Source organism: Poecilia mexicana, unplaced genomic scaffold (genome assembly GCF_051168715.1).
Source record: "Poecilia mexicana isolate PSO_F unplaced genomic scaffold, ASM5116871v1 scaffold_10, whole genome shotgun sequence".
Taxonomy (NCBI): domain Eukaryota; kingdom Metazoa; phylum Chordata; class Actinopteri; order Cyprinodontiformes; family Poeciliidae; genus Poecilia; species Poecilia mexicana.
This window is the reverse complement of record NW_028263379.1, coordinates 21210816-21237513: the sequence shown is the minus strand read 5'-3', so window position 1 is coordinate 21237513 and position 26698 is coordinate 21210816. Positions and strand designations below refer to the sequence as shown.

Here is a 26698-nt window from a genome sequence, read left to right as displayed (position 1 = left end):
CAATTCAATCTGTAGAGACTCACACAGAGAGAGAAGCAGCAGTTAGACAATTTTATTGGACCGAGAATTTGGCGCTCGGACACCGGCGGAAGACGTGCGTGCTGAGAATCGCAGCGAGCTTGAATGATCGGCTCGAACGAAGCTCAGGTAGGTCTTCCAGCGGGCCGGTCACTGGTGGTGGAGCGGAGCTTGGAGAGAGGAGTCTTGAGGGGACCTGGAGGCGTCTGGAAGGCTGGTGGTGGAAACGGGGAGGAGGTGGGTTGAAACACAGCTGAAGCGGGTGGATCTGTGGTTGCTTCGCCTTTGTGAAGGAGCTCTTGCCAGTTGATTGGATCGAGGTAGAGAGGTGGTGCGTCCTGATTGGCTGGGGTGAAGGCGTGGTGATAGGTGATGCCGGAAGAGTCTTACAGGTTGAATTTTCGCCTAGGGCTTCATTTCTATAAGATACGTTGGGGACAAATGCAATCTAATTGCTTCTGCATACATTAATCAGATTATTATTTAGCTTTTTGTAACATAAAGAGCACAGGTCAGTGACAAACAACCATATTACATCTAATAAATTAGAATAAGAGTTCAAATGAGGCACACAATTATCTTAAGAGAAACAAAACCTTCAAAATATCAATCATAGATAGACAGATAGTTGTGTTTTTTGAATTTCATGTTTTCCTGTTTGAAAATTTAATCACATTTTGTTATTTGCAAACCAGTAACCGGTATTCAATTTGTGAAGTGAGTGCACTCAGTGAGATTTTTCTTCTGCTCCTGTATCTCCATCTCTAAAGTTCTTTTTATTGTTCTTACTTTTTACATCCATCTCCTAATGTAAACTTTCCAGTTGTATTTGTTAAGCATGTTTACAAAATCCTTAAAAACCTAATGAAACGTTTTTGATATTTCTGGTTGTAACATAAAAGTAATATGAAAAAGTTTCAAGGGTGAGAATATTTTTAGCAGGCGAAACAAGACACTGATAAATTGAAAAGAAGAGTTTCTTCTAACTTACAATCGCAGTTTCTTCTATCTGGCCATAAATTATAAATAACATTGTCACTAATTAACTTCCTGTTTCCTTACAATTGCAGTTTGAGAAAAGTCAACCAACCTGGGTATAACGAAAAATTGCCTTCAGACGGATGTGACGAGTCAGGAGAGGAACAACAATTCAAGAGAAATTTGCTCTCTAAAGCATTTTGAGTTTTTTTGTCAAACCAAGACAAAGAGACAGCCTAAAGTGGCTGCAGTAGAATAAAGGTCAAATTAAAGAAAAAAAATGAGAAGGAAAAGAAGAATCTACAGAGGCGGACAGTTCTGGGCCATCGTGGACACACGGACATGTAAACACAATCCAGTAATATCTGGAGGTCTGTGCCTCACAAACGCTGACCATCAAGGGGGGTGTGTGACTTACAGCGAGAGGTCAGCCTTCACCAAGAATCAGGATTATACCTGGGCTCTGAGAGAACAGTTCTCCTCAAGGTTGTTCAGGAGCACGCAGGCAAAGATGTCACTAAAGATGCACACAGAAACCCTTCCAGAGAAAGCCACTCCCTTTTCACTTTTATTTTCCGCTGTCACGACACAAATGTCACCGTGTTCCCAAGTCTCTGTGCCCTGCTCGTCTGTCTGAAAACCAGAAGACCAGCCGCCCCCCACATGCCTAAAAACGTCCTCCCATGTTCCCTGCCCACGCCTAAATCCAACCCCCCCCCCCACCGTCCACCTTCTTCTCCCTCCCCTCACTCCTGGTCGCTTTGCTGTTTCTATGGAGATACCAAGCCCTGCACCTTGAAAAGTGCACTCGGAAGGCAAATGGGAGAGACAGACAATAATATCCCTCTTCCTAGACAAACAGTCACTCAACCAAAGTCTTGCCTGACTGTTTGGGAGAGTTTGTGTGCAGTTGCATAATTTGTGTGATTGTCATTGACAATAGTGTTCAAATGTCCATCGCCTGTGCATGTGCAAACAGGTTGCATGCAGAGAAAATCAGCTATCTTGTCAGACAAGTGGGGGAAAAAAAAAACAAAAAACTGTTGTGTTGGAGTATCATGCACTGCCACTATTGCATCTATTTTCTTTTGGAGGTTGTAAACTTCATTGGCTTGAAATTTTTGATTCAAATTCAGAAATGCTTTATGTATTTACATAAATTATGTGTTCCACTTCTGCGAAATGCAATTTGAGATCAAATCTTTCAAGTGACATGATGCCGACTCCACCCCATCTGGAAGTAAAGCAAACCTCTGACAAACAAACGGTGCTAAAGGCAGACATAGTGGCCGTACCCAAGACAATTTTTGAGTCATTTTTGCCTCATCAGTCAGCACAAAAACAGGCAATAAAATTCTCCAACTAGTCTGTAAGGTTATTTTCTGGTAACAGAGAAACCATTGTTAAAGCCCATGTCTTTTGCAGCCAGAGGAAGAAAGAGGGGCACAAAGTCTTGATGCATTTTGCAAAATCGTGTGAGTAACGACTTAAATAAGACAGGCTTGTGAAAAATAAACATTAGCATAAAAAGGTGCTTCTATGTAAATCGTGCAGTTACTGCACTTCATGTTTTCATGCTGCCGTAAAGGTAAAATTAGAATTTACGTTCAAAAAATCAATCATAACTACGTTCAGCTGTGGAGCTTCCATTTGACTATCAATAATCGTCATTATGACAAAAAATAAAAAGAAAAGGACGTTTAATACCGGTTACATTCTTGCAGCTGAACATGTGGTAGTTCCCGTTGATTCCAGTTTCATTCAACTGCACCTGAAATGGAGCAAGACCTGCATTCGGCTGCAGGCCTTGCTCCATTCCTTGCATTATTCCAGACTCTGTTTGGGTTTTTGGAAATTTAATAAATTGTCTTCCGCCCTCCACACACTCTGGGTACGGGCTGTCGAGATTTCATGTTCCCCACCGTCAATGTGTAACTATGACTTCCTTTCATTTCCCTCTAAATCTTCAGTCCGCAGTGCGTTAGCAATGACGAACCCCAGCACCGTTGTTAAAGGTTCAGTTCCTCCATGTACTTAGGGACAAATCCCGACCTCCGACTGGTTAGTTGCTGACAAATCCGCCAGAATGATTCACAGGTGGCATCTTGTCAATGCTACGGGAATACCGGTTCATGTCAGCCAAATTATGTATTTTCAGTGAACACAGAGTGATATAATTCAATGGCATCATAATTAATATTTGTAAATTATGACATTTAACAAGATAAATTCTGTGTGGAGTTTAGGTTAGACCAGTGGTCAACCAGTTCAAAGGATAATGATTACAGACACACATCAAAAGTAGCTTAAGAAAAAAAAAATCATACACAATACGTCAACTTTTTGGAGTTTTAAACATTAACTTTCAAACTTCCCGTAGCAGCTAGCTGTGCTACATGAACTGACTCTAGCTTATACGTAGAAACAGTTTTAGGTGTGTTGTTGCAACAGCCACAAAATCTTAATTGCCATATCCATTAAAAAATACAATGTTTTTTTTTTTAAATTTTTTTAATTAGTTTTCAATCTGTGTTGTTACATATACCACAACAATGCCTCTTATTAGGGGCATTTGACTATCAAAAAGATCTTTGGCCAGATTTGTTTTATTGCTTTGTTCTGATTTTGTATAGTTTGTGCTTATACCAGGAAGCAGCTTCAAACAGCTAGCTCACACTGGATTTGTTAAGACTATACTGAGTGAACATATGCCAGAGAGTGTCCTGCAGCGCGGTCACCACCATCCTCTCCAATGACACAGGCTCTCTTAGCAAGGTCAGGCAGTGGGCCACCATGTGTCTGCATGTGTTAGCATAACTTATGAGTCCAAGGACAGGTGTTCCCTGTTTCTCAGAGAGGTTACATGATGAGGCATCAAAACCCCACGACAGCACATCAGGGCCAAAGCGATGAACTCTGACATAATCGGCTCCAGAAAGTTAACTCGCATCAGCTAGATATGTAGGAAGTCTGATCCTGAAACAAGGCAGCCGAAGCATCACACAATTAGAAATTTAAAAACATCAGTTTTGTTCGATTTAAAATAGATGTGTCACTTTTCCAGAAATATAAATTGCAAAGAAAGATACAGAGCTTTTGTCCAGATATGGAGGGTCATTGTGACACAACAGAAGATGACACACAGACTTGAAGTCTGCTAGTGGGTCTCCTCCTCTCTGTTGCCCACCGAATGACCTGGGTGGAAACGATGATGAACACCAAGTTTATCTTTAAAATGAAGGAGCCACAGTTTGGCTGGAGGGGCAGATACCACTCGAAAACAGGGATGACCTGCCTCATAAATTTTGTCTTTCAAAAATTACCCGATTCTATTTTTGTCTTATGCTGGTGTGGAACAAAGCACTGAAGGGACGGAAAGACAAAACAAAAAAAAAGGATTTTTTTAATCATAAGAAATGACATGATAATTATTTGTAAAAGATTTTTATATAACACATGTATGTAATTATTCTGATTTTTCAGAATGCACTATATGTACACTCCACTTCACGCATAGAATATAAGTAAAATACTTTGCAGTTGGTTGTTACTTAAGACAAAATATGAAAGAGTTCAAAGGGTATGCTATGAATGCTTTTACAAAGCACCCCCACGTATTGCTAGGGTTACTGGAAAACTCCAGATGGTTAAATTGGTTTCTTGCTAATTGCAGAAATGACCTTTCCCATGTTGAACAGATGCCAACAAACATATCGAAGAGTTAAAAGCAACAGATAGACAGATAGGTAACAGTCTCCACAAAAGGCTTGTGTAACATGTTGCATTTCGGTTATCGGACTCAATACCTCTTACGGTGCCAGCACAAAGCAGTCTGCTGCTGGACCACCAGGTGCGTTCATGTCGGCCTCGCACACAGAGAGGTTTACACAGACTTTGCTATCGACCGTTTAAGCACCATATGTTATCGAAGCTCTCTTCGGGTGTCTATGGTCAATTTTCTTTTATGCTCCTAACGGATCTAAAGGCTTATATGACCTCTGTTCTGAGTGATGACTATGAATCTAGACAATGGAGATTTGCTTGCTCCTTTCAACTCAGCGCTATGCAAGCGTTACAGTGAGGGATGTTTTATAAGCTACATATATATATACATAATACAGTACAGGAAAGCTCCCTTAAGCTCTGTTCGGAAATATGCTATTTTGTTTTCCAAATTATCTTGACCAAATCTAAATTAATATTCCCTAATCCTTTTCTCATATAAGAAGATTATGTGGAATCTTTTTTTTCTAGAGGATTTTAATCTTTACACTTATTGGAATATTGCAGAACTGAGAGTTACAGCCACTTTGTCAAAATGAGTCTCAATAATTAAAAGTGTGCTTGGACTGTAATTCCAACAGTGGCAAACGGTAACTGGCTTGTACTTGCTTTATCAAGTCCATAGGACCTCAAAGCGCTTTACTTTACATTTAGTCATTCACCCATTCACACACACACACACACACACACGCACACGCACACACCTACACACACACACACACACACACGTTGGCGTGGCTATCTTTGTGGGGACTTTCCATTGACTTCCATTAATTTCTACAGCCTAAACCTTACCTTTACCCTTTTCCTAACCCTAAGCATCACATACCTAACCCTAACCCTAACCAAAACTCAATTCATACCTTAGCCCTAAATCTGAACCCTGACCCCAAATCAGGGTTTCCCCTTGTGGGGACCAGGCTCCGGTCCCCACAAGGAGCAATTGGTCCCCACAACGTAGTATATGTCAGGAAAATCGTCCCCACAAGGTATTACAAACAAACACACACACACACACACATATACACATTTTCATATGCTGATGGTGGAAAGCTACTGGATAGTAACCACAGCTGCCCTCGGGGCAATCCGACATCCCACCAAGATGGAGAAATAAGAGGCAGAGTCGTCTAAATGACCACTGACCACAGGAAGCTAAAGGTTCTGCCCAGAGGGTAGTTTTCTATTATAATTACCAGAGAGAAAGCCAAAGACTGAAGCAAATGTTTTTTTGTTGATCTCATGTCAATAGACAGATGTGTTTTCCTAAACCACATCTGCGAGGTTGTGATCACAACTGGCAACTTGATAGACTTATACCACTCAACTAAACCACAACTTTCACCTCCAAAACCTGGTGGATAGGTCTAGGATTTACTCTGTACGTTGCACTTCTTGCGATGCCACCTTCACGTAACTTCTTGAATTAGGACTCGCTCGTGTTCTTCTTTGTCTGCAGGGGCTTTTTTGTTTAACAGTGAGTGACACAAATGTCAAAACACGTTCATGTTCTACAAGCTTTTCAGTTCTCTTTCCATTTCGGAGCTAGCCACCACACCGGGGAAGAGCTGATCATCTGATCAGCCCACCTGCCCCCGTTGTCTAATAAGCTCCAAGAACAGGCAACAGCTGTTCACAGCTTGTTACAGTGAATGCTTCTCTTAGCTCATCAGTGGTGATTTATCTCTGTTTGATTACCTCTACTGACAGTGGGGCTTTTTTTTTTTTTCTTCTTTTTTTTTGTCGCATGAGCAATAACATGCTCACAACGCAAAATGCAAATACATGTACTTTTTAATTGTTTTGCTTGGCAGCGATTAAGACGTATAGCATGCACAAATAAAAACAAACAAAAAAAAAACATCATGCTATTTTGAACCTGTTTATTTTCACACAGGGTGCTAGGCTACCCAATTGAATACCCAATAGTCAAGTGCAGAATCAACATAAAGATACTTTTTGCGTGGACATAATCATTATGTTGGGAATAATCAGATCTCTGATATATGATGGAGGTTTATTATTCAGAGTTTTACATGCAAAAAGAAAATCTTCAGGTCTAGAAAAGTTATTTCATAGTATCAGTAGGATAAAATTACCATCCATTTGTTTGATAGCTTGGAGTTTGTTGATATGTTTAATTTGTAAATGGTGACTTTGTATTAGGAGTTTTCTATGATTTTGTCTGTGAATTTTGTTTTTCTGTTTCTGCTGCAAAGCCTAAATGCATTTGAACTCAAGGTTGCAAACTGATGGTCAGACATTTTTGTCTGGGATTTTTCTGGATGATGGCAGAATTCTTGGTTCCATGAATTATGACAAGTCATGAAGAAGCATAGCAACCAAGAAGCATAACGTTACCACCACCCAGTTTGTCTTGAGTGTAATTTAACACCAGATGTGACAGATTTTTTTTATTTTTCAGAACAGTCTACAGAATATTTCCCCCCAAAAAACACTGGTACTTTTGAGTTTTGCCTTGAAAAGCAACCGTGAGTATATATATATTTTTTTCCCCAATCCCTCTCTTGTTTTTAAATTATGAACCCTTGCACTTAACTGATACAAAGGAGACTTTACATTTTGTCCTGTGTGCATAAGCGGCCTCTTGGATCAGGGGTGCTCAAGTCCAGTCCTCGAGAGCTGCCATCCTGTAACTTTCAGATGCTTCCCTGCTCCAACACACCTGAATCAAATGAACGACTCGTCAGCAGGCCTGTTCAGAGCTGATCCCAGTCTGTCGGAGTAAGGATGCGTCTAAAAGTTGCAGGACGGTAGCTCTTTAGGTAGCAAACTTTAGGAAACTAAGAGTTATCTTTAAATATTTGTGCTCTTCTCTCTACGATGTACAACACTGACAAAAAGTTAATTCCTTCTTTCACCTCTGGCTTCGACGCTTATATTTAATTAATTTCTGGACATTCCATCAGTTTCAAAGAAAGTCGTCAACTCATCCAAAATTCTGAAGCTAGAGCCCTTGCAAGAACATAAGTAAAACCACATTTCTTCGACTGTACAACTGCAGTGGCTCCCTCTACAAGCCAGAACAGATTTTCACATTTTTCTTTGTGCTTTCAGAGCTCCCAGCACCCAGGCCCCATCAAATCTTAAAGATATCCCAGTCCCCTGTCAACCTAATGGAGTGCTTTGCTATGAGAATGCAGGATTTCCTATAGTTTCCCAGTCTAGCATAGCCTTCAGCTGTTATATCCCCCTACTACGGTGCTACCAGCATGTTTTCATTAAAGAGTCAGATGCACTCTACCTTTAAATTCAGTCAAAAAAAAAAAAAAATTATACTTAATACTTTTAGTGACGCTTCCAAGTCTGACCATAAATCGCTGCATATTTTTGTGATCTGTTTCTTTTATCTTTACATCTGCCTTTCTGGTTGACATGCACAGCGCTTGGAATTCTGAATGTTTTCTGTCCATTTTATAACTCCTTTTAACGTTTTTTTTATTTTTTCTTGACTTAACTGTAGAATTTCTATTTTACTTTTATTCACGTGGATATCTAATCCAAGCAAATTTGGCTGCGTTTGTGGTTTTTGGTAATTAAAGCACTTTTATCTACATGCCTGCTGAAAACAGTCTATTTAATTAAAGAGTGACTGATTGATTAATCTCCTGCTCTGTCTGCAGTCCATTTTTCTCCTGTTTCATCTCCTCTGGAAACGGTACAGAGATTTATTCCAGGAATTACCCGGGCTTTGGAAAGCTGGATCAGTTTCTCCACAGACAGGCAAACAGAGCTGAGATTCAGACAGGAAATCTTGCTGTAAGCTCATGGTTTGCCACCGTCCATCACTTATTCACCAGGCTTTCTTTGGCAAACTCCAAGCACGTCACCATCAGAAGTTGAACTACTGTTGGTTTCAAAATAATAATAGTTTTAATTGTGACAAAAGCTCAAAATAGAATTTTATCTCAACTAATAAATTATTCCTAGAATCCAGTGTGTTGGATGGACTGCACATTTGAACATGAACATGATTTTATTTTTTTTACCTTTCAGAAGAAAACAGGAAAAGAGAATGTAAAGCTGGAACTGTAAACATTTTTTCTTTACAAATTAGAACACTGAAGATTTGGCTTTCATATTAAACATTGAAATAATATTTGATAATATATGCGTGAGTGCAAGGATATGCAAAGCTCTCATCAATGGGAGGCAGAAAACACGATCCACCACGGCAAAGGAGGAAATCTGAAACTTGAAAGTGACCCTTTTTTCACCAACAGAAATAAAAATCTAAATGGCAGCATGAAATATATGTATATTTAAAAAAGGAATAATACTGCTGCTGCAAAATAGTGAGATATATCAGATATCAAGTTAATGCATTAGTGTGATTGACAGAAAATGACCCAGATAGCACATGATGATAATTCAACGTTGAATTATAGTCAGACTGGTTGATTTTTGGTTGAGGTCGACAACTGAGGGTGGATCAACCATCAAACAATCATCCAATTCTAGCCAAGTAACCAATGTTGAAAATCAATGTTGTTTCACTCATATCATGTTCTTGACGATGCAAGTATTTAATGTAAAAAAAAAAAAAATGAGGCTAATGTAATCATATGTCTGGTCAAAATATCAATTATCTCTGGATTTTCACTTACAGGCAACAAAGACGGCTTAATGACATAAAAAGACTTGGTAAAGTTGAAACTACAGTCATAATCAGCAAATTAAAATGTATGCAATTCACTCAATGGATGACGTGGCGACGTCTGGGTCTCCTTACTCAGGCTGCTGCTATTCAACAAAGGGACTTTTTCTTACAATCCTCGTGTGTTTGGGTTCTGGTTTTCAGTTGTGTTTTGATTACTTCCTTGATGTTTATTTATGTTGGATTGGATAGTTGTTGGCACATTTACTTCATTTTATTGTTCGTAAGTTGTTGTCACATTAGTTCATTCATTTGTTTTTAGTTTTTTCTTGTGCTCTGCTCTTTGTACATTTGGAGTTAGTCCTCTGTTAGTATTTTTTCCCCTTTGAATTTTGAGTGTTTGTTCAGCTCCAATTCTAGCCAAGAATTTAGTTCATCTCCCTCAACTTCACTGTGTTCGTCCTACCACAGCTGTACCATATCTCTCCTGATTAGTTCACCTGGTCCCTTTGTCATTTTCCATCTCTGTCTCAGTAGCCTGTCAACAAAAGAGCAATTTCCCTTTGAGGATCAATAAAGTATATTCTATTCTCTTCACTAACCGATTCTCAGACATTTAATTGACTGAACTCAGTGTTGCTGCCATTTCAAACATGTCATTTTAAAGAATATTACAGTCAAACAGAATTTAGTGAGCATAGCTGTTGGGTTTTCTATTGCTTTCTTACCCTTAGCAAATAATCTGGGGAAAGGTGGATATTAATTTCATTTTATTTTATAAATCTTTTTATTTCTCTTAAATTACTAAATTAATTTTTCTCTTAAAGTTTAGCCTGACCTTATTTATGTTTCTAGAAATGCATTGAAAGAAGTCATTGAACAAGCAAGGGAAAAGTTTTTGCATTGTGAATCGTGTTTTGTAGAAGTGCACAAATCTTCTTCTAATGCCTTAACAACACACAAGCTGTCAGTTCATCTGTTTTGTTAGACGTGCATGTGTTGTGCTGGGATTCTGTTTAACTAATAAATAGATAAATTGTCAGCTGACTTGAAATACTCCCAAACTTCAAACCCCCTTTGTCTAAAAAAATATTTTTTTAAACTTTTGTCACCTGCCTTATTTATTATTGAAGCAGTCACTTTGAAATTTTGCATAAAGTAAAATATTAAACTTAATGGACTATAATAGTCAATGTTGAATTGATCAGATTGCTTTTTGTTGTTGTTGCTCATTTCTCCCCAAGCATTTTAACATTTGAGGGGAAGCTACTTTAATGATTTGACCACAAACTTTAGAAAAGCAGTTGTAAAGCACGACAGCATGAGTCAGCATGGAGCTCGTCTATCCCTCGTAGCTTTTAAGACAGGGAGGATCTAATGAGTAGAAATAACTAAAACAGTACATTTCAGAACATCAAGCACAAAAAGTTGACAGCATTTCTCTACTTCAAGTTCCGTCTGGATGCAAACCAAGACACTTTTTTCCCTACAAATATGATCACTGAAATTTGCTGCAGTAATGAACCAGCATTCCTGCTGACAGACATAAAAGTTCATTTTATGTCAAAGAAAAATTCAAGAATGCAATGATTTTACTTCTGTTTTTAAAACACATTAAAATGAAGTTTTAGACAATTTTTAAATCATATCAAAACTTGATTTTGTGACATTTCTTTATAATAGTTTCTATTGTGTCATTTGTCTCGTTTTCAAATCTTGCATTCAGCATCCAGGGTTGGTGATGGTGTTGATGGATGAACTTTTAGTTTTGCATAAACCCCACATAAACGTTAACATCCGTTTGAAAGTAGATATTTATATACGCTTTGAATCATCATCCTTCTAATAGTGAGTCAGTATTTTCAAATAATGTTCTTTTCTTTACAACACAGCCACACAAAATGATGCTACCACCCCAAACTTCATAGTTGAGACAGTGTCCTCAGGGCTGCAAACCGGACTTTTTGGATTCTTCATAAATAAAAAGATTTTGCAAACCAAGTAAATTTCCTTCCAAATCACAATTATGCACTACTTTGTGTTGGTCTTTCACACAAAGTCCTCACAAAATACCTCAAAATTTGTGGTTGTATTGTAACAAAATGTAAGTAAATTCATTTTCTCAATTATTTTCAAGGCAACATGATAAATTTTACACTGTAAAGTAATTCTTTACCCCACGGGAAAAAAAAAAGGCTGCACATTTGGATGAATTTTATTTTCATCCAAATATCTAAAAGCGTGTAGAATAGAACATGAGGTTGCTATACATGAACGAAGAACCTTTAGTCACCATATTGTTCATGAAGTGAGATAATCCCTCTGAAGCATGTCTTGCTTTCAGAGGAATGAGAGGAATGATAGCATTGCGGCCAGTGTGCAGACACCCACACATGGGCGCATACTGTAGGTATATTATCGGCTCTGCAGAGCGCGAGGGGGCAGAAGGGTCTAGTAATTGAATGGAAACCTTTTTTTGTCCCCTGTGCATTGTGCAGGTTTCAGAGTCGAGACTGCGGCAGTCTAATGTGAACCATCACAAAAAATAAATAAATAAAATAAAATAAAATAAATAAATGAGCATAAATGCACAAATGAAGTGTGAAGAATACGTCTTTCTGCTGCAGTGGCCAATTAATCACATGAAGAATTGATATCAATGGGGAGGATGTCAGGTAGTGTTAATAATTGCAGAAGTCTGAGTTTGTTATATTACCAAACTAAGCTCAGAGGAAGTAAAATTATTGAAATGATTTGTGATTTGAAGGTGTCGAGAACGATGTGCTGCATCTGCGTAAAGGTATTACCGAGTGTTGTGTTTCAAGTGGAAATTAAGCAAGACAGAAGCTGTTAATCATCCTCTGTTTCTCGCCTCGGAAAACTGAATATTTAATGTTTGAAAATAAAAACCACCATGTGTTTTAATTTGTAATTTGATTTTCTTTTCTTTTTTTTGGTGAATTTTTTTTACCGTTTTATTTTTAGTTTGTATGCAAACCTAAAAGGATTGATATCGAGAGAAATGATAAGATAATGTCTATGATGAAACGAGAATAGTTTGTAGAACACATAGAAAATGCCTGCTGAGAAAACGCATAACCTTTGGAATGACGTGTCTCTAAAACCAAAAGTAGCTTTACAATCGCTTGAGCCATGGAAAAGTCTTTAAAGAGTCGGGTCCGCCCTCCTTCACCAGTGGTTATTTATAATTTCTCAGTAGGCTGCTAACTTTTGCCATGTGCAGACACTCACCACATGAACTGCATCTGGACTGGATGTGATTTCTATAATTATTTTCTCACAGAAACTCTCTGCAGAGAACATATATGGAAACAACATATGGAAGCCGTGTCTGCTCTTACTTACTGGTCTTCATTTCTGGTACTGTGAGCATGCAGAAAATATGGCTTGACTGCAAAAGTAACCCGTTAAAGAGAAAAAAACAAAAAAACAAACAAACAAAAAAGGAAAAAAGGTCCTCAGGTCCAGGCGTTAATTAAAAAAAAACAAAAAAAAACGGTACGACGTTAGGCTGCCCAAGAGTTGTAAACAACTCCATGTTCCATGTTTACAGTATTATAAAGACTTATCCACAGATTAACACAGCTAAATATAAAATGTGCCATACTATTATTGCTATAATAATAAAAACATAATCGCTGCTCAAATCCTAATTAAGCTCTTGGCGTGTTTTGACATGATTTTAAAATAAGCAGAATTTGCACTCTGAGCCATACTGATTGCTACAGAATAGCCTTTGAGAGGAATGATCCAGTGTCTTTATTGTGGGGTTCACCAGAGACAAATTTGCTTCTAATTTGCAAAGAACAAGGGCTGGAAATCTTACACAGAGACGCAGGAAGACTTGAATTAAATCCAAAGTGTTTAACATGTGAAAAACGGGTTAAGTAATAGTTATTGGCTAAAACCATTATGAGTACAAACCAATAGGTTTTTTATTTAATTTATTTTTTTTATGTTTGTTTCTCTAAAGCAGATATAATGTCAGAGAACATCGAAGGACTGATGTATTCTTTTGGAGGCCAGTCTGCTTTCAATTAGTGATGCTACAGAAGTATGAAACTCAAGTAAACCTTGTTTAATGATGTGGAGGTCAGGGTATCAAGGTACTTATGTCCTGTAAACATGGACTCGTGTAATAATTCCAACTCGCAATCGCACTCAATTCTCTCACAATTTAATATTTTCCAGTATGTTTTTTAGTTTTGTTGGGTCTTTATGGGGAATGAAATTTAATTCTATTTAACTAAACTACATACATAGATATACTAAAAATAATACAATACAATAAAAAAATAAAGAAACTTATTCTTATTGTATGCTTATTTGGCTCAGTTTAAGTGTGGTCACCATTATTGCTTCAATAATAATAATAATAATAATAATAATAATACGGTTTTTGTATGTTTGTTTTTGAGACTAATATGTGAACTAAGCCAAATGAGACAAACTGAGTCTCACTCTAGAGGGCAGATAGAGCATAAATCAAGTTGAACCTTTTCCTGTTTTATTACACTTCTGCAATGTTTTTTATTGCATACTCAGTTTTGCCAACTGGCAACAAAAATCACACTGAAAAGCAAAAGGTATGGCAAGCAGTACCTCCGTTTCTCAAAAGAGGGAGTAAGTGAGCCCATATGCTTATGCTGTTCTGATCTAATTCTTTACAGACTGCAAGAACCAACATATCTTAAAAAAATCAGAGTCAAACTGAGTCAATGTCAGGATTATGGTTTGTACAAGCTAAAAAAAATGCATTTAGTTTGAAAACTAAAAAAATAGCTGACCTTTGCACCTGAGCAAAAAATTTGAAAAACATTGCAAAGATTTGTGTTGAAGAAAAACCTCTTGCTCTTTACTGAAAGGTGTAGTTAAACATCTGGGCAGGTTACACCTGCCTGATTGTCCCTTTAAAGGCGCAGATGGTGACACGATTATACAACCTTGACACACATAAGCCACTAAACGACAAACATCAGACTCGGATTTAAAGATGCACGACTCGACTCGACTCGGCTCAGCTCGTACTTGAGGTGTAGGATTTTAAGTCTCACTAACAATGACAGTTCAATTCAATAAATTAACATTGTTCTAAACAAATGCCTGGTTGGTTGTCAGTCAGTTTATGCATGTTTTTGTCGGGTTTATCTGTGTTTTTTTATATATAGTGCTTTCATCAAGCCAATTTAAATTAAGTAAACCACATCAATGCACATAATGTCCTGTTTAAGAAGAGCATTTGGTTTGTTAACCTAGAACATTAGCAGATTGTGGGCTATAAAAGGTTCTTACCAAGCTGTTCATGTTTGGTAAAGCTTCACAATAATAACCATATGAACTTTCTCATAATGAAGTCAATAGAAAATGATTTTGGTGGCACTTTAAAACTAAGGCCCAAAACTTCCATGTGACATTAAGATGACACATGGAAGTACTTCTCGAAACGTTCTGCCCTCTTCGCACATTATGTCATTAACATTTTGCACTTGGTTAATGCTCACGAAATCAAACTAGACAAAACCATATGAACTCTAACTCGTCACTCCATGTTACCTGCAAAAGAGATGCCACAACTTCAGTCGCTTCGGCTGCGCTGCATGCATTTGCTCTGCAGCACGGAAACGTTTTATGCACCCCAACACAATTTAATTTAGTTTAATCTCAGGCCCTCCACTGGGAATGCAACATATAATTAAACTTTATGGAACTGCCCCTGCAGCTCATGCGGAGCCGCAGATTGTCTCACACACGCCGACTCACAAAGAATGGATGCAAAATAATTTGTGTCAATGCATAATCAAATCATTATATAAGTTATGATTCAAAATTCAGCGCCTAAAATAAATATTGATAAAACCAACGGGTATGCAGCGTGGATGACTGGGAGGGCAAGCATGACTAACCGCATAGAGATACAATGCTTAATTTCTATGACATCAGAGTGGGCGGGTTTCATTCATTGAATTGTTGCATTGTTTCCCGGTGCAGATGCAATACACAAGTTAATCAGAAAAGCACACAGAGAAATTTCTGGTTTTAGTTTCATGGTAAATTTGATTTACTGATAAAGTCGGAGCTCAGATTTGGGAATGACATCACTCCAGAGTCGAGAGTTTTCTAGTTGGACGTTAGATTTAGAATTTTTTATATCCTAAATCTCCTCAATGCTCTAGTTTGTTCCTATTGCCTGAGTGTTGTGTTTTGTTTTTTTTTCCCTATTAGGTTACAGGGACTATAACACGGTCATCTGTCCACATAGATGGGGGATAGTGAGGTGGATATTTATTGGGCTTTCTGCAGAAAATGTGTGATCAGAACAGTAATGCTTCAGCAATTCAGAGATTTAGGGGATCACAAGAGAGATAGGCTCAAGCTGGATGTTGCTCAGATTTTGTGTAACATGTGGACAACAGACACTGAAAGCTCCATAGTTAACTCCAAAAACAAATGATGTGTCTAGACGCGGTCCTCCATGACTTAAAAATAAATAAATAAAAGCAGTGGATACCTGGTGTGTTTGTAGCAGCTTGGTTAACAGTTTTCTTGTTGGGGTGTTGTTCTGTAACCAGGTTGTGCATAGAGGAAAGGTGTACCCATTTACCTGATCCCTCAAGCACTTTACAAAAAAAAAAAAAAAAATGCATGCTTGAAGTACATGTTCTGCTTTTGAATAGATGTGCATTTTTGTTTTCATAGTGTTCTGCTGAATCATGACCAGGTATTTTACTTTTAACATAACTATATTTTTTTTTGCCATGAAGAATAAAAATAGTCATGAAATTTCATGAAATTCATGAAATTTCTGTGCTCTGTGAGAAGCCGTGCCGGTCATGGAATCAATTTATTTTTTTCAGTTTCAACCATCCAGCATCCAGAGGTGAGTGAATCGTTTCTTGTTTGGCCATTGCTGAGAAGGTTGAGATGCAGTTGTGTAAATGTTGAGTAAACCAGGCATGTGAGAGCTATGGCACTCGTGGCAGAATTGATGCCATTTTCAAAATAAATAAATTAATAAAAAATAAATAAATAAATCCTTGACAGCTTGCCTTATATGGTAATTAGGTCAGACAGACCTGAACTAATAAGGAGGCTCCAATAAGATGTTTACCAGAATGCAATCCACAGTCGTATGTAATAAAGTACAGACCTGCTGAAAATAATGTAGTTTTATTGTGAAAACCATCAACTCTACAGTGAGATTGTGTACATTGTCCAAACACTAATTTTACAGTTAAATAAACGAACATTATTTACAGTTCACTCATCTGACCATGTTCATAGGACGTAGAAACCTCGTGATTGTTTTGGCAGACGAATGTGGTCAAAGCATCAACACAGTGTATGCAAACAAACCTGAACTAGGATTTTGCTTTGACAATCATTTGGTAGGAGTTTGTTCTCCAACACCTAATTCCATGCAAGTATAAAGCAAACTTTCGTAAACACAAGCAGAAAACAGCTTTCTGTTGTTTACCTTCTCTGTTTATCTCTTTGTTTTTCTCTGGCTGCATCGCCTCCCCGTCTAAACCCATCTTTAGCACAAGTGAATTTTGACAGCTGACGATGCAGGACAACAACATCTTGAAAAGCAGATCTGCTTTTCTATAAAGATGTAGCAAATTTAACAAGTTTTTGTACGCCAGTCCATTTCCCAAGCAACATGAGTCTTTTCTTCTCTCCAAGTAACCTTAGTACAGTCCATCTGGGCTCCACACACACACACGCTCTCACACACACAATTACAGAGTGTACTGCCAGTACTGCTCCTAACACCCCCTTCATGTCCCTTTGGCCTTGCAAAGTCTGTTTCTCACACAACCACACTATTTATAAATTCTCTTATCTTGCTTTCTTCCCAGTCTGTGTCTGATCATCACAACTCAGGACGATCACAAAAAATCCAAATAATGATGCTCCAACCTGAATGACGTATTCATTCAGTGCTAAAACCTTGAATTTCAAGACGCGCTCAGTGTTGAAGCGACTTAGAACCTGTGGTATTGTAAGAAAACAATACCGCATACTAAATAAGCATACCGAATAAGCTTTAAGAGAGAATAACAAAAAAAAAAAAAAAAAACATTCATACCAAAACTAAGGGAAATAAACACAATCCTGGGCTGGGTTGTAAAATAAAATACTGTAATTATCCCCTGGAGAAATGTTAAAGCTATTATTAGAAAATTGAAAGAATTTGGCTCACAACAACCCTGCCAAAAAAGGGAAGATCTCCAAAGCTCACGAACCAAACATGAAGAATTATTAATAATGAAATAAAAAATGTCAAACATAGCCCTGGAGGAGCAGCAGGATACACCGACAAGCTTTATTGTCTCATAATTTAGCTCAGTTTAAAGCATGTTCATCTTGGTCTTCCTGATGCTCTGTGTTCACGAATACTCTAACAAACCTCTGATGTCTTTATTTTACAGCTGGATTTTACAATAGATTACTGAGGAGATTATTTTACTAAGTGGTGTTTGTGTATGAAAAGTATGTATCGTTTTTCTTTCTCTTCCTAGAAAAGATAAAACCAGATATATTTCATCCCCCATCCCAGAAAGAATGTGCAAATATATGCACATTCATCAAATACAATCACAAAACGAAGTTTGTGATAGTAACGTAGAAAAATGACATAGCTCAGTGGGTATGAATACTTTGTAAATGCACTGCAGCTTTGTTGTTTTTTTCTCCCTTTTTCCTGTTTGCTTTTTAAAAGATTGTGCTGAGAAAATGATAGAAGCAATACCAGGATCCATTTCTACATCAAAGTCAAGAGGTAGAAATACACCTGGAGTACATCACTAAAAACTGGGAGTGATGAATTGTTCCCCAAGTTGTACTGTACAAACTCAGTGAGAGACACATCTCGGATTGTTCCGTTCCAACATTTTTCAGGTTTTAGAAAGCACTGGATCCACAGTTGGAGCAAGACAGGCTGAGTGTCTGAGCCGAACTGCTGTGCGAGAGCTCAAATCAGGGCTGTCGTTCGTGATGAGGAGCAAGCAGACAAGAAGTACGAGATAAAAAGCAGTTGAGCTTTTGTTGTTTTACACATACCCTGGAGCTTTGTCCTCACAGCATGTGTTGATTATAAGAGTTGTCTGTCAGAGTTTGGTGGTTCTTTCTCGCATGGTAGCAAGAGGAACACCGTTTATATTCTGTGGCCACACAGAGAAAACTACCAATGAGGAACATACACAGTGTGCCATTTAAGCCAGTAACAGCATATGTTCTGAGTTCCTTAAATTTATGGCATAATTAAGTAAAATTAGAGGTGATGACGCCAAAAACAACACAATAACTACTCTGTAGCTTCGGAAACGGAGCAAAGTTTTGAAGTCTTTAAACATGGCCTCAAACTCCCAGGTTTCCGCCTCCGTTAAAGCAGTCTGGGTCCAAATGATCCGTTTAAGAAACTTGAACAAAACCTGCCCCAGGATGCATGTTCTTGCTGTGAAATAAGGAAATGCACGTTAATTGTTTGATTTCGTGTGACTGAATGAAGCAGTTATCTGAATAGCTGGTTTAAAAACCCAGATGAGTGGCAAATGTAAACCGATAATTGAGAACAGGGCTGCTTCTTTTGTTTGTTGTTTTGTTTCACATGCTTGTACCCATGAAGTGGTTTTGTTAGTGGTGCTGACGTCCCTACAGGTCCCTCAAGGTGTTCCAAACGTGCCCAAAAATCTGGGTCCGACTCATCACGAAGTTAGGCTTTTGCTGTGATGCTGGACACTGTCTGCCAGAGCTTAGCGTTTTCCAGTCACACAAACAGGCTGTGAGTCATTGGATCAAAAGGAAGAATTCACAGCTAAATAAACGTAGGCCACAAGCCAGGCCAACCCACTTTGCTGGCAGTCGGACGCGCACATGATATCACTAACCCACATATGAGCATGCATATATTTTGCATGAACTTCACAAATGAAGTAGTACACTTAAGCTCATTGTGGCTTCCACTTGTGCTCAAACGTCACAGTAAGAAATTGTTTTAGTACTCTCTCAAGCTTTGATTCCAGATGATAAATGTAATCAATGTACTGCTGATCTTATTTGCATTTCTTTGAGTTGCTTTTTCTACAGTTCTTATCACGTGAGATGGAAAACTATAGTTTCTCTGTAGAGAAATAATACATTTCATAATGTGTAGGAATTGGGAAAAAAAAAATCATATATAGTTAACTAAAGCAATAAACAACAAATACCATGATGGTGGCTATTATTTAATTCCCCCCACCTCCATTAGTGGAAACAAGCAAGGAGCACCTTTTATCTTGATGGGTATAAGATATCTTCACGGTCTTTCATTTTTGCTTCCGCCAACTTACAACTTAAATGCAGGCCATTTATTTAACAGGATTAGGAGATAAGGCTGCTTTCATCTTGACCAGGCCACCATCGCCACACTGAAATCCTCCCCCGTCTCACAGCCGGAGACAAAAACTCATGCTAACTGCTAATACGGACATCCACACAAAGAAGCGATGGGATCATCTCTGCAGATAGAGATGATCCCAGCCACTGGGCCTCAAGCCTGGATGATTTATCTCCTTCTTAGCCTGCTGCTCAGGGAATGTGGAGAAAGGAGCATGTGGCCAGCACAGTCCATTGCAACATCAAAGCATTGATGTTGATCTCAAACTGGGTCTAATTAGGAAAGCAAAATCAAGGGAATGAAGCGCTTCACACATACCACAATTCATTCAAGGGTTTTTTCTCCCCCATTCTTGCATTACATGAATAGACTGATAAAATCTTTTTTTTGTTTGTTTCTTCATCAATTTAAGTTTTTCTCACTGGCCTGATTTCAAACTGATCTGGGCATGGTAAAATTGTTGGAGGGTAATACAATGTTCTTTCTATCCCAGATTTGTTAACTCAACTTCCAAACCAACTTCCAAACCTTCATAAACCTTGTTTATGAAGGTTCATAAACCTTCATAAACCTGGTTTATGAACCTTGTTCATAAACCAGGTTTTGTTTTATGAACAAAACCTGGATTTTGTTCATAAAATCCAGGTTTAGTTTGTCTTTAGGTAATGATCACAATAACACTTTGGAGATGTATACCTGACAGATTTATCCTAATGGACCAGGACTCAATTTCATCTGAGAATCTCTGGTAAGTAAAGTTTTTTTCTTGTTTTCACTGCAATTACCGGGGAGTTGTCGCCTGTATGGTTGAACCAGGCGACAACCCATTTTGTTAAATTACTTTGAAAAGCTTATTTTCAGGTTTTAATTGATGGTAATTAGTGAGGATTCATGCTTTCAATTTGGTTTCCGACGCAGTTAAAACTGATCCATGTATTTATGCAACTTTTACTATATATATATATAGGCATTTTTTCATAAACAATTTCATTTAAAGGAGAAAAGCTTTTCAACTCATCTGTTTCTATGTCAAAAAAATAATTACTTCCTAAGCTTGATAATCCTGCTTAGCAGCAACATCTATCAAGTGCAATCTACATTACTTGTATGTGTTCTCCTCTCTGTAAGACAGATCTATGCTGCTGCTTCTGGGAGTGATATCGACAATAACTAAAGCCAGCTTGTGCTAAATGTCTTGGACCCAGGAATGTCTTTGCAATGTCAATCAAGCTTGTGTATGTGCTGCTCACCTCTCTGGTGCTTGCCATCATTCAAGCTGGTGCCCAGCTGTGCTAATTGGGGACAAACAACCTAACCGTACGAAAATTGTCAATTTCTCACATTTCACAGCAAGCTCTGGGAAGGCTGTATCGCAGCAGAGACAAGGAGGAGGGACATGTAAGGTGTGCTTGTTCAAATTTTAAGGCCAAGTCCATGTTTTTTTTTTTTTTTTTTCAAAAACTCTCAAACGTAGCTATTAATCAGTGTCTTTCACAACAAAAATTACAGCAGTTTTTGGAGTGGCCCCATGGTCAGCCTACTAACACACCATTGAATTCTCACCATTTCATTAATGGAAAGGTATCACATTATCAAAATACTCCAAAAACTCACATGAATAACTCAATATATATATATATATATATATATATATATATATATATATATATATATATATATATATATATATATAAACACTCAGCTTCTTCTGCTCCCTGTTGTGTGCCATCAAGGGTTTAAGGTACAGATTCCTAACAGTGAGAGGACATTGCCGCTATTTAGCCATTTGCCATGTTGTTCTTATGGAGCAGAAATGACTTAATTGTGCTTATAATCATGAGAAAGTACACTGGGACACCTTGAAGAGGTTAAAGACCTTCAACATGTATCATACATTTAACGGCAGGAGACTGTTGCCGCTTTCTTTGATAAGTTTTTTTTTTTTCTTATTACAATGCAGTTCTCAGTATTTCCATGTAAGGGTGTGACAGAGGACCCAAACGTATGGCAGAAAAGAACAAGATGCTCCATCCCTGACATTATAAAAGATCAAAGAGCTCTAAAAGGTCGCCGTTGCCATATTCTCATTCTCTGCAGTATTGACACTTGGTATTTCTCTGATCTTTTGCTCTAATTAAAAAAAGACAGAAAAACAGTTGCCAAGGCTGCAACTCAAGAGTGTTTGTGAGTTGTGAGAGGGTTGCTGTCTATGTCGTACAGTGTCTGTATGCGTGTTTGCATTTGCTTCAGTATCGACGTACCCCCACTTGGGAATTGTTGTACCCTTATGGACTCTGACAAGAATATTTTCTGATTTTCTTATAATGCTCTGCCAAAGTTTATGTCAGGAAGTCAAAGGGTTTTTGCCAAAAAGTAAGCAGTGTTAATGAATAACAGTAAGGAAATCTGTGTGACACATTGGTAGAAAGCAGCTTTCTCTAATTCCAGATTTCATCAACAAATCTATGAGGGACAAAAGGTGACTGCCTTGTGTGCTGCCGGGGAAAAACATTGTCCGCTGTCCTTTCATAGTGGAAACATTAATGCAAAACATTTTTCAACTTTAGTTTTACTAAAGAGTGCACCAGTCAGCCAGTCGATGATCAAATTCGTTCAAATTGCCCTCGATTGATCACTGATCAACAGGACAAATATTGAAAATGTGCAATTTGTTTCCACTTCATTAAACGTACTCAAACAGAACATTCCCAGGATTTTTGGAACAGCGCGTTCTTTGATGCACTTTAAGTGAAATCAATTCAGAGTGCTTCACTTTTCCCACATTTTATATGGTAAAGAGTTATTTTAATTTGTATTAAATTCATGTTTCCCCAAAATTCAACACATTACTACCTCATTATGACAATGTGGAAAATTATATAAGTATAATCTTTATTTCATGGAACATGGGCATGCAGTTGTATAACAGATCACCATATCGTTTATCATTTATTGTGATACATTTATAATCATGATATTTGGAATTATTGCTGTCACGATAAATTCTGATTAATGATGTTAAAAAACTCGAATTGTCCGTATTGTTGGGATTGTTAATTTTACTATTTTTCTCTACTGTTCAATGAGTGCATCAATAAATATCAATACAATTGACAAGATGATTAAATCCAATTACTGTGAGCAGTTTAGTAATACAAATAACACTTATTTATGTGACTGATGTCCTGAAGAAGCATAAAAATGGGAATGTTTTTCAAGATCAGTATTTGTGTTTGTGTGGATTGCTGTGTCATGAAGTCACAGCTGGACAGCTTGTTAAAAAAAAAAAAACAGTAGTATCTCTCATCACTTTTAACATCACAACAGTACCAGAAAATATTGTGATAAACCTCTACGTCACCCCATTGCTTGTCCAAAGTGTGTGTATGACCCAGAAGATCGACAGCTGTGGACCATGTGTTGAAATTAAATCCTAAAATTTAATTATAAATCCATGTTTGCGCCACAGAGTACGCTTAAACTAAGACATAAATGAAAGAAATTACAGGTCAACTCAAGAACTCATCCTTGTTGTTCCCCCCCCCCTTCAAACCTGTCAGTGAATCGTCTTCCTCAAGCACTAATCTTAAAATCTGTATGCATAGCTCTTAAAATTAGACTTCAGTCGTTTAAAATGTAAAAAAACAAAAAAACAATTCAGCTCTTGGACTAATAGACTCCCAGATCCCTCTGATAAAACGAGAGTTCAAATTCAGTTTAGCGTGTACTTCTACTGAAAAAAGAAAACCCATCAGGGTGGATCAGGTAAACCTTGTAATCTCACTAGAGCCCCTACAAAATCTGTCTTTAATTCTGCAGGAATAGCTTAAATTCAGGACAACCCCTTCATTACTGCGTCTGCACATTGCCAGAGATGCCCTCGCAGATAATCAGAATCTCCCGGCTTCTCCAGACCAAGTGAAGAAGCAGCAGAAGGTAATGAAGACATAAAAACTCAAACGTAGAGCCAACCTAAACATGAAGAAATGATCAGACTTGTGAGTGCCTCCGTATTAATAAGCTCCATAATCATAAATCAGGCAGACAAACTTAACTTCTTTCTCATCTTACACTATCTTACCTTGTCATTTTAGAGATGACTGTCACAGCAGGACAATAATACAACAAATCAAGTGACATTTAAATAAAGTTTTAGTGTTCTGTAAGGTTATGACCCCCATAACAACATAAAAAAACAAGTACATCTGCCTTAATGAACATCTCCAGACAATCGTCTTCAGTCTCTTGTGCCATGTGAGCAGTTGGCAAACTGGAGCAAAAACAAAAATCCAAAAAGTCAACACACACGGGTCAGTGTGCAGTGAAACATCTGCTTTCTATACACACCATTAGCACATACTGTCGACAGCTGTAGAATCTCTATCTTCACTGCTTTTTTTTTTTTTTTTTTAATCCAAATGCATCCAGCAAAGAGAAAAACCTTTCCAGAGGTCAGGCCTTCAGCTACCGAACCCAAAGCCCATTCTCAACCCCCATTGGCAGACGGTTACATCACTTCACCCATGAATCAGCATGCATAAATAAGTCATGATCAGACCTCCTTCCACTTTCACTATTCAGTCTGAACATTTTAACCATGAAATCAGTGTTGTGGTTCATCGGTAAAGTCTGAGTTAATTAACCTTTTGTAGAAAACTCATTTCAAGAGTTTTCTACTTGTGAGGGACCAGACTCAAACAAGGACAAAAAACGTTCAAAGTAGAAAAAAGGTTTCCATTTAATTATTCAAAAAAATCATTAATAAAGCATAAAGATTTAAAGCAAAAATAAATCAAAGGATAAATAACAAATTTGGATCCAAATTAACTGAGGTCAACTGAACTCTAACTAAACACAAACAAACTGACCTCAGTTAATTTGGATCCAAATTTGTTATTTATCCTTTGATTTATTTTTGCTTTAAATCTTTATGCTTTATTAATGATTTTTTTGAATAATTAAATGGAAACCTTTTTTCTACTTTGAACGTTTTTTGTCCTTGTTTGAGTCTGGTCCCTCACAGTTGGTGTCAGAAGTGGGGTGAGACATACCTGCGCTGGACCAAAGTCTGTGTACTCCCTGTATCAATCAGGGCCTTCAGTGCATGACCGTTGAGCTCCACAGAAACCTCCATTAATTGGTTCAGTGTTCCAGCATTTGGAGTCTCTTTCCTAGGCACAAAACACATCTGGGACAACTTCACAGCATTTTGGGGGCACATTGGTTTAGTATGACCCTCTTGTCCACATAAGTAACAAATGGGCTTTTTCCCTTGAAATTTTGAACCAAATCTCTCTTTAACAGGTAGCTTACCCACAGCTGAAACTGGTTGGGCTGGAGATTGATGGCGGCCATCCTTTTTCCAGCTTTGAAAAGCCCAAGAGTTCCTCCTCCTTGCAGCCACAAACACATCAGCCAGTTCAGCAGCCTCCATTGCAGTCTTGGGATTATGTTCTTTTATCCACACCTGAAGTTCTGGTGACAACATTCTTAGATACTGTTCAAGAATAATTATTTCATTGATTTGTCCAACTGTTTTGCCCTTAGGTTGCACCCATTTGACATATAACTCCTTCAGTCTGATGTAGAGCTCTTTGGGAGTTTCTTCTAGCTCCACCTGAAGCGAGCGGAATCTTTGCCTGTAGGTTTCACTGTTAATGTCATACTTCTGCAAAACAGCTAGTTTAACTTGATCATAATTCATTGACAAATCAACATCCATGTGCACAAAGGCACTTCTGGCTTTGCCTGTTAGCAGTGGTATTAAATGAAAAGCCCAGTCAGTCCTTGGCCACCTGCAGGCAGAGGCTATTCTTTCAAAAGTAATGAGAAAATGTTCAATATCATCTTCTTCACTCAATTTTTGCAATTTAGGTGCATAGGAAACAGACGACTGTACATGAAGGTCACCTGATTGACTGTGCTGAGGCGAAGCTGCTACTCCAGGGTCTGGTGGTTGTGTAGGCCGCACTGGTGATGTCTGAAGAGAAGAGGGCGTAGTCTGGGACTGGCTCTCCCTTTTAAACAATCTGAACTGCTGTTGTAGTTCCTCAAATTTCTCTTGTTGCTTCAAAGTTTCTCTGGCCCAGTAGTCCTCTGTGGCCTTCTGATGTCCTATATGGGCTCGGAGAAGGTTAGCCAAGTCTGTAAGTGTTGGTTCACTCCCCTCCTCATCCATGTCACACAATCCACCAACCGCTCCATGTTCCTCTGCCGCCTCTCTTTCATCATGTTCAGAACTGGGTTCTCCTCTTGTTCGTCCTTTTCCCCTTCCAGGCATTTTGGAAACCTCTCTCAGCAGCAAATCACCCCACTTCTGACACCAACTGTGAGGGACCAGACTCAAACAAGGACAAAAAACGTTCAAAGTAGAAAAAAGGTTTCCATTTAATTATTCAAAAAAATCATTAATAAAGCATAAAGATTTAAAGCAAAAATAAATCAAAGGATAAATAACAAATTTGGATCCAAATTAACTGAGGTCAGTTTGTTTGTGTTTAGTTAGAGTTCAGTTGACCTCAGTTAATTTGGATCCAAATTTGTTATTTATCCTTTGATTTATTTTTGCTTTAAATCTTTATGCTTTATTAATGATTTTTTTGAATAATTAAATGGAAACCTTTTTTCTACTTTGAACGTTTTTTGTCCTTGTTTGAGTCTGGTCCCTCACACTACTCTTGAAATGAGTAGAAAACTCATTTCAAGAGTTTTCTACTCTTGAAAATGAGTTTTCAAGAGTAAAACAAAAAAATTGTTTGTTTCACAAACAATTTGTTTGTGAAAACAAATTGTCACCACATTGTTAAAGTTGTGAACATCTGAAATTAATACTTGTACTTTAATATATATTTTATGTTTGAAGCATTAACTCCTGCCCTCAGAATATCTTTTGTTTCCAT

General features: G+C 37.9%; 1 protein-coding gene across 1 annotated transcript; it reads right to left on the bottom strand.

Moving 5' to 3' along the window:
- Nucleotides 1–143: 143 nt before the first annotated feature.
- On the bottom strand, nucleotides 144–26025 carry LOC148157104 (uncharacterized). The gene is made up of 2 exons (XM_088009757.1): nucleotides 25113–26025; nucleotides 144–403 (listed from the first exon to the last, which is right to left on the bottom strand). The coding sequence occupies exons 1-2, from the start codon at nucleotides 25975–25977 to the stop codon at nucleotides 144–146; spliced, it is 1125 nt and encodes a 374-aa protein (XP_087865883.1). The 5' UTR covers nucleotides 25978–26025.
- Between the last annotated feature and the right edge of the window lie 673 nt (nucleotides 26026–26698).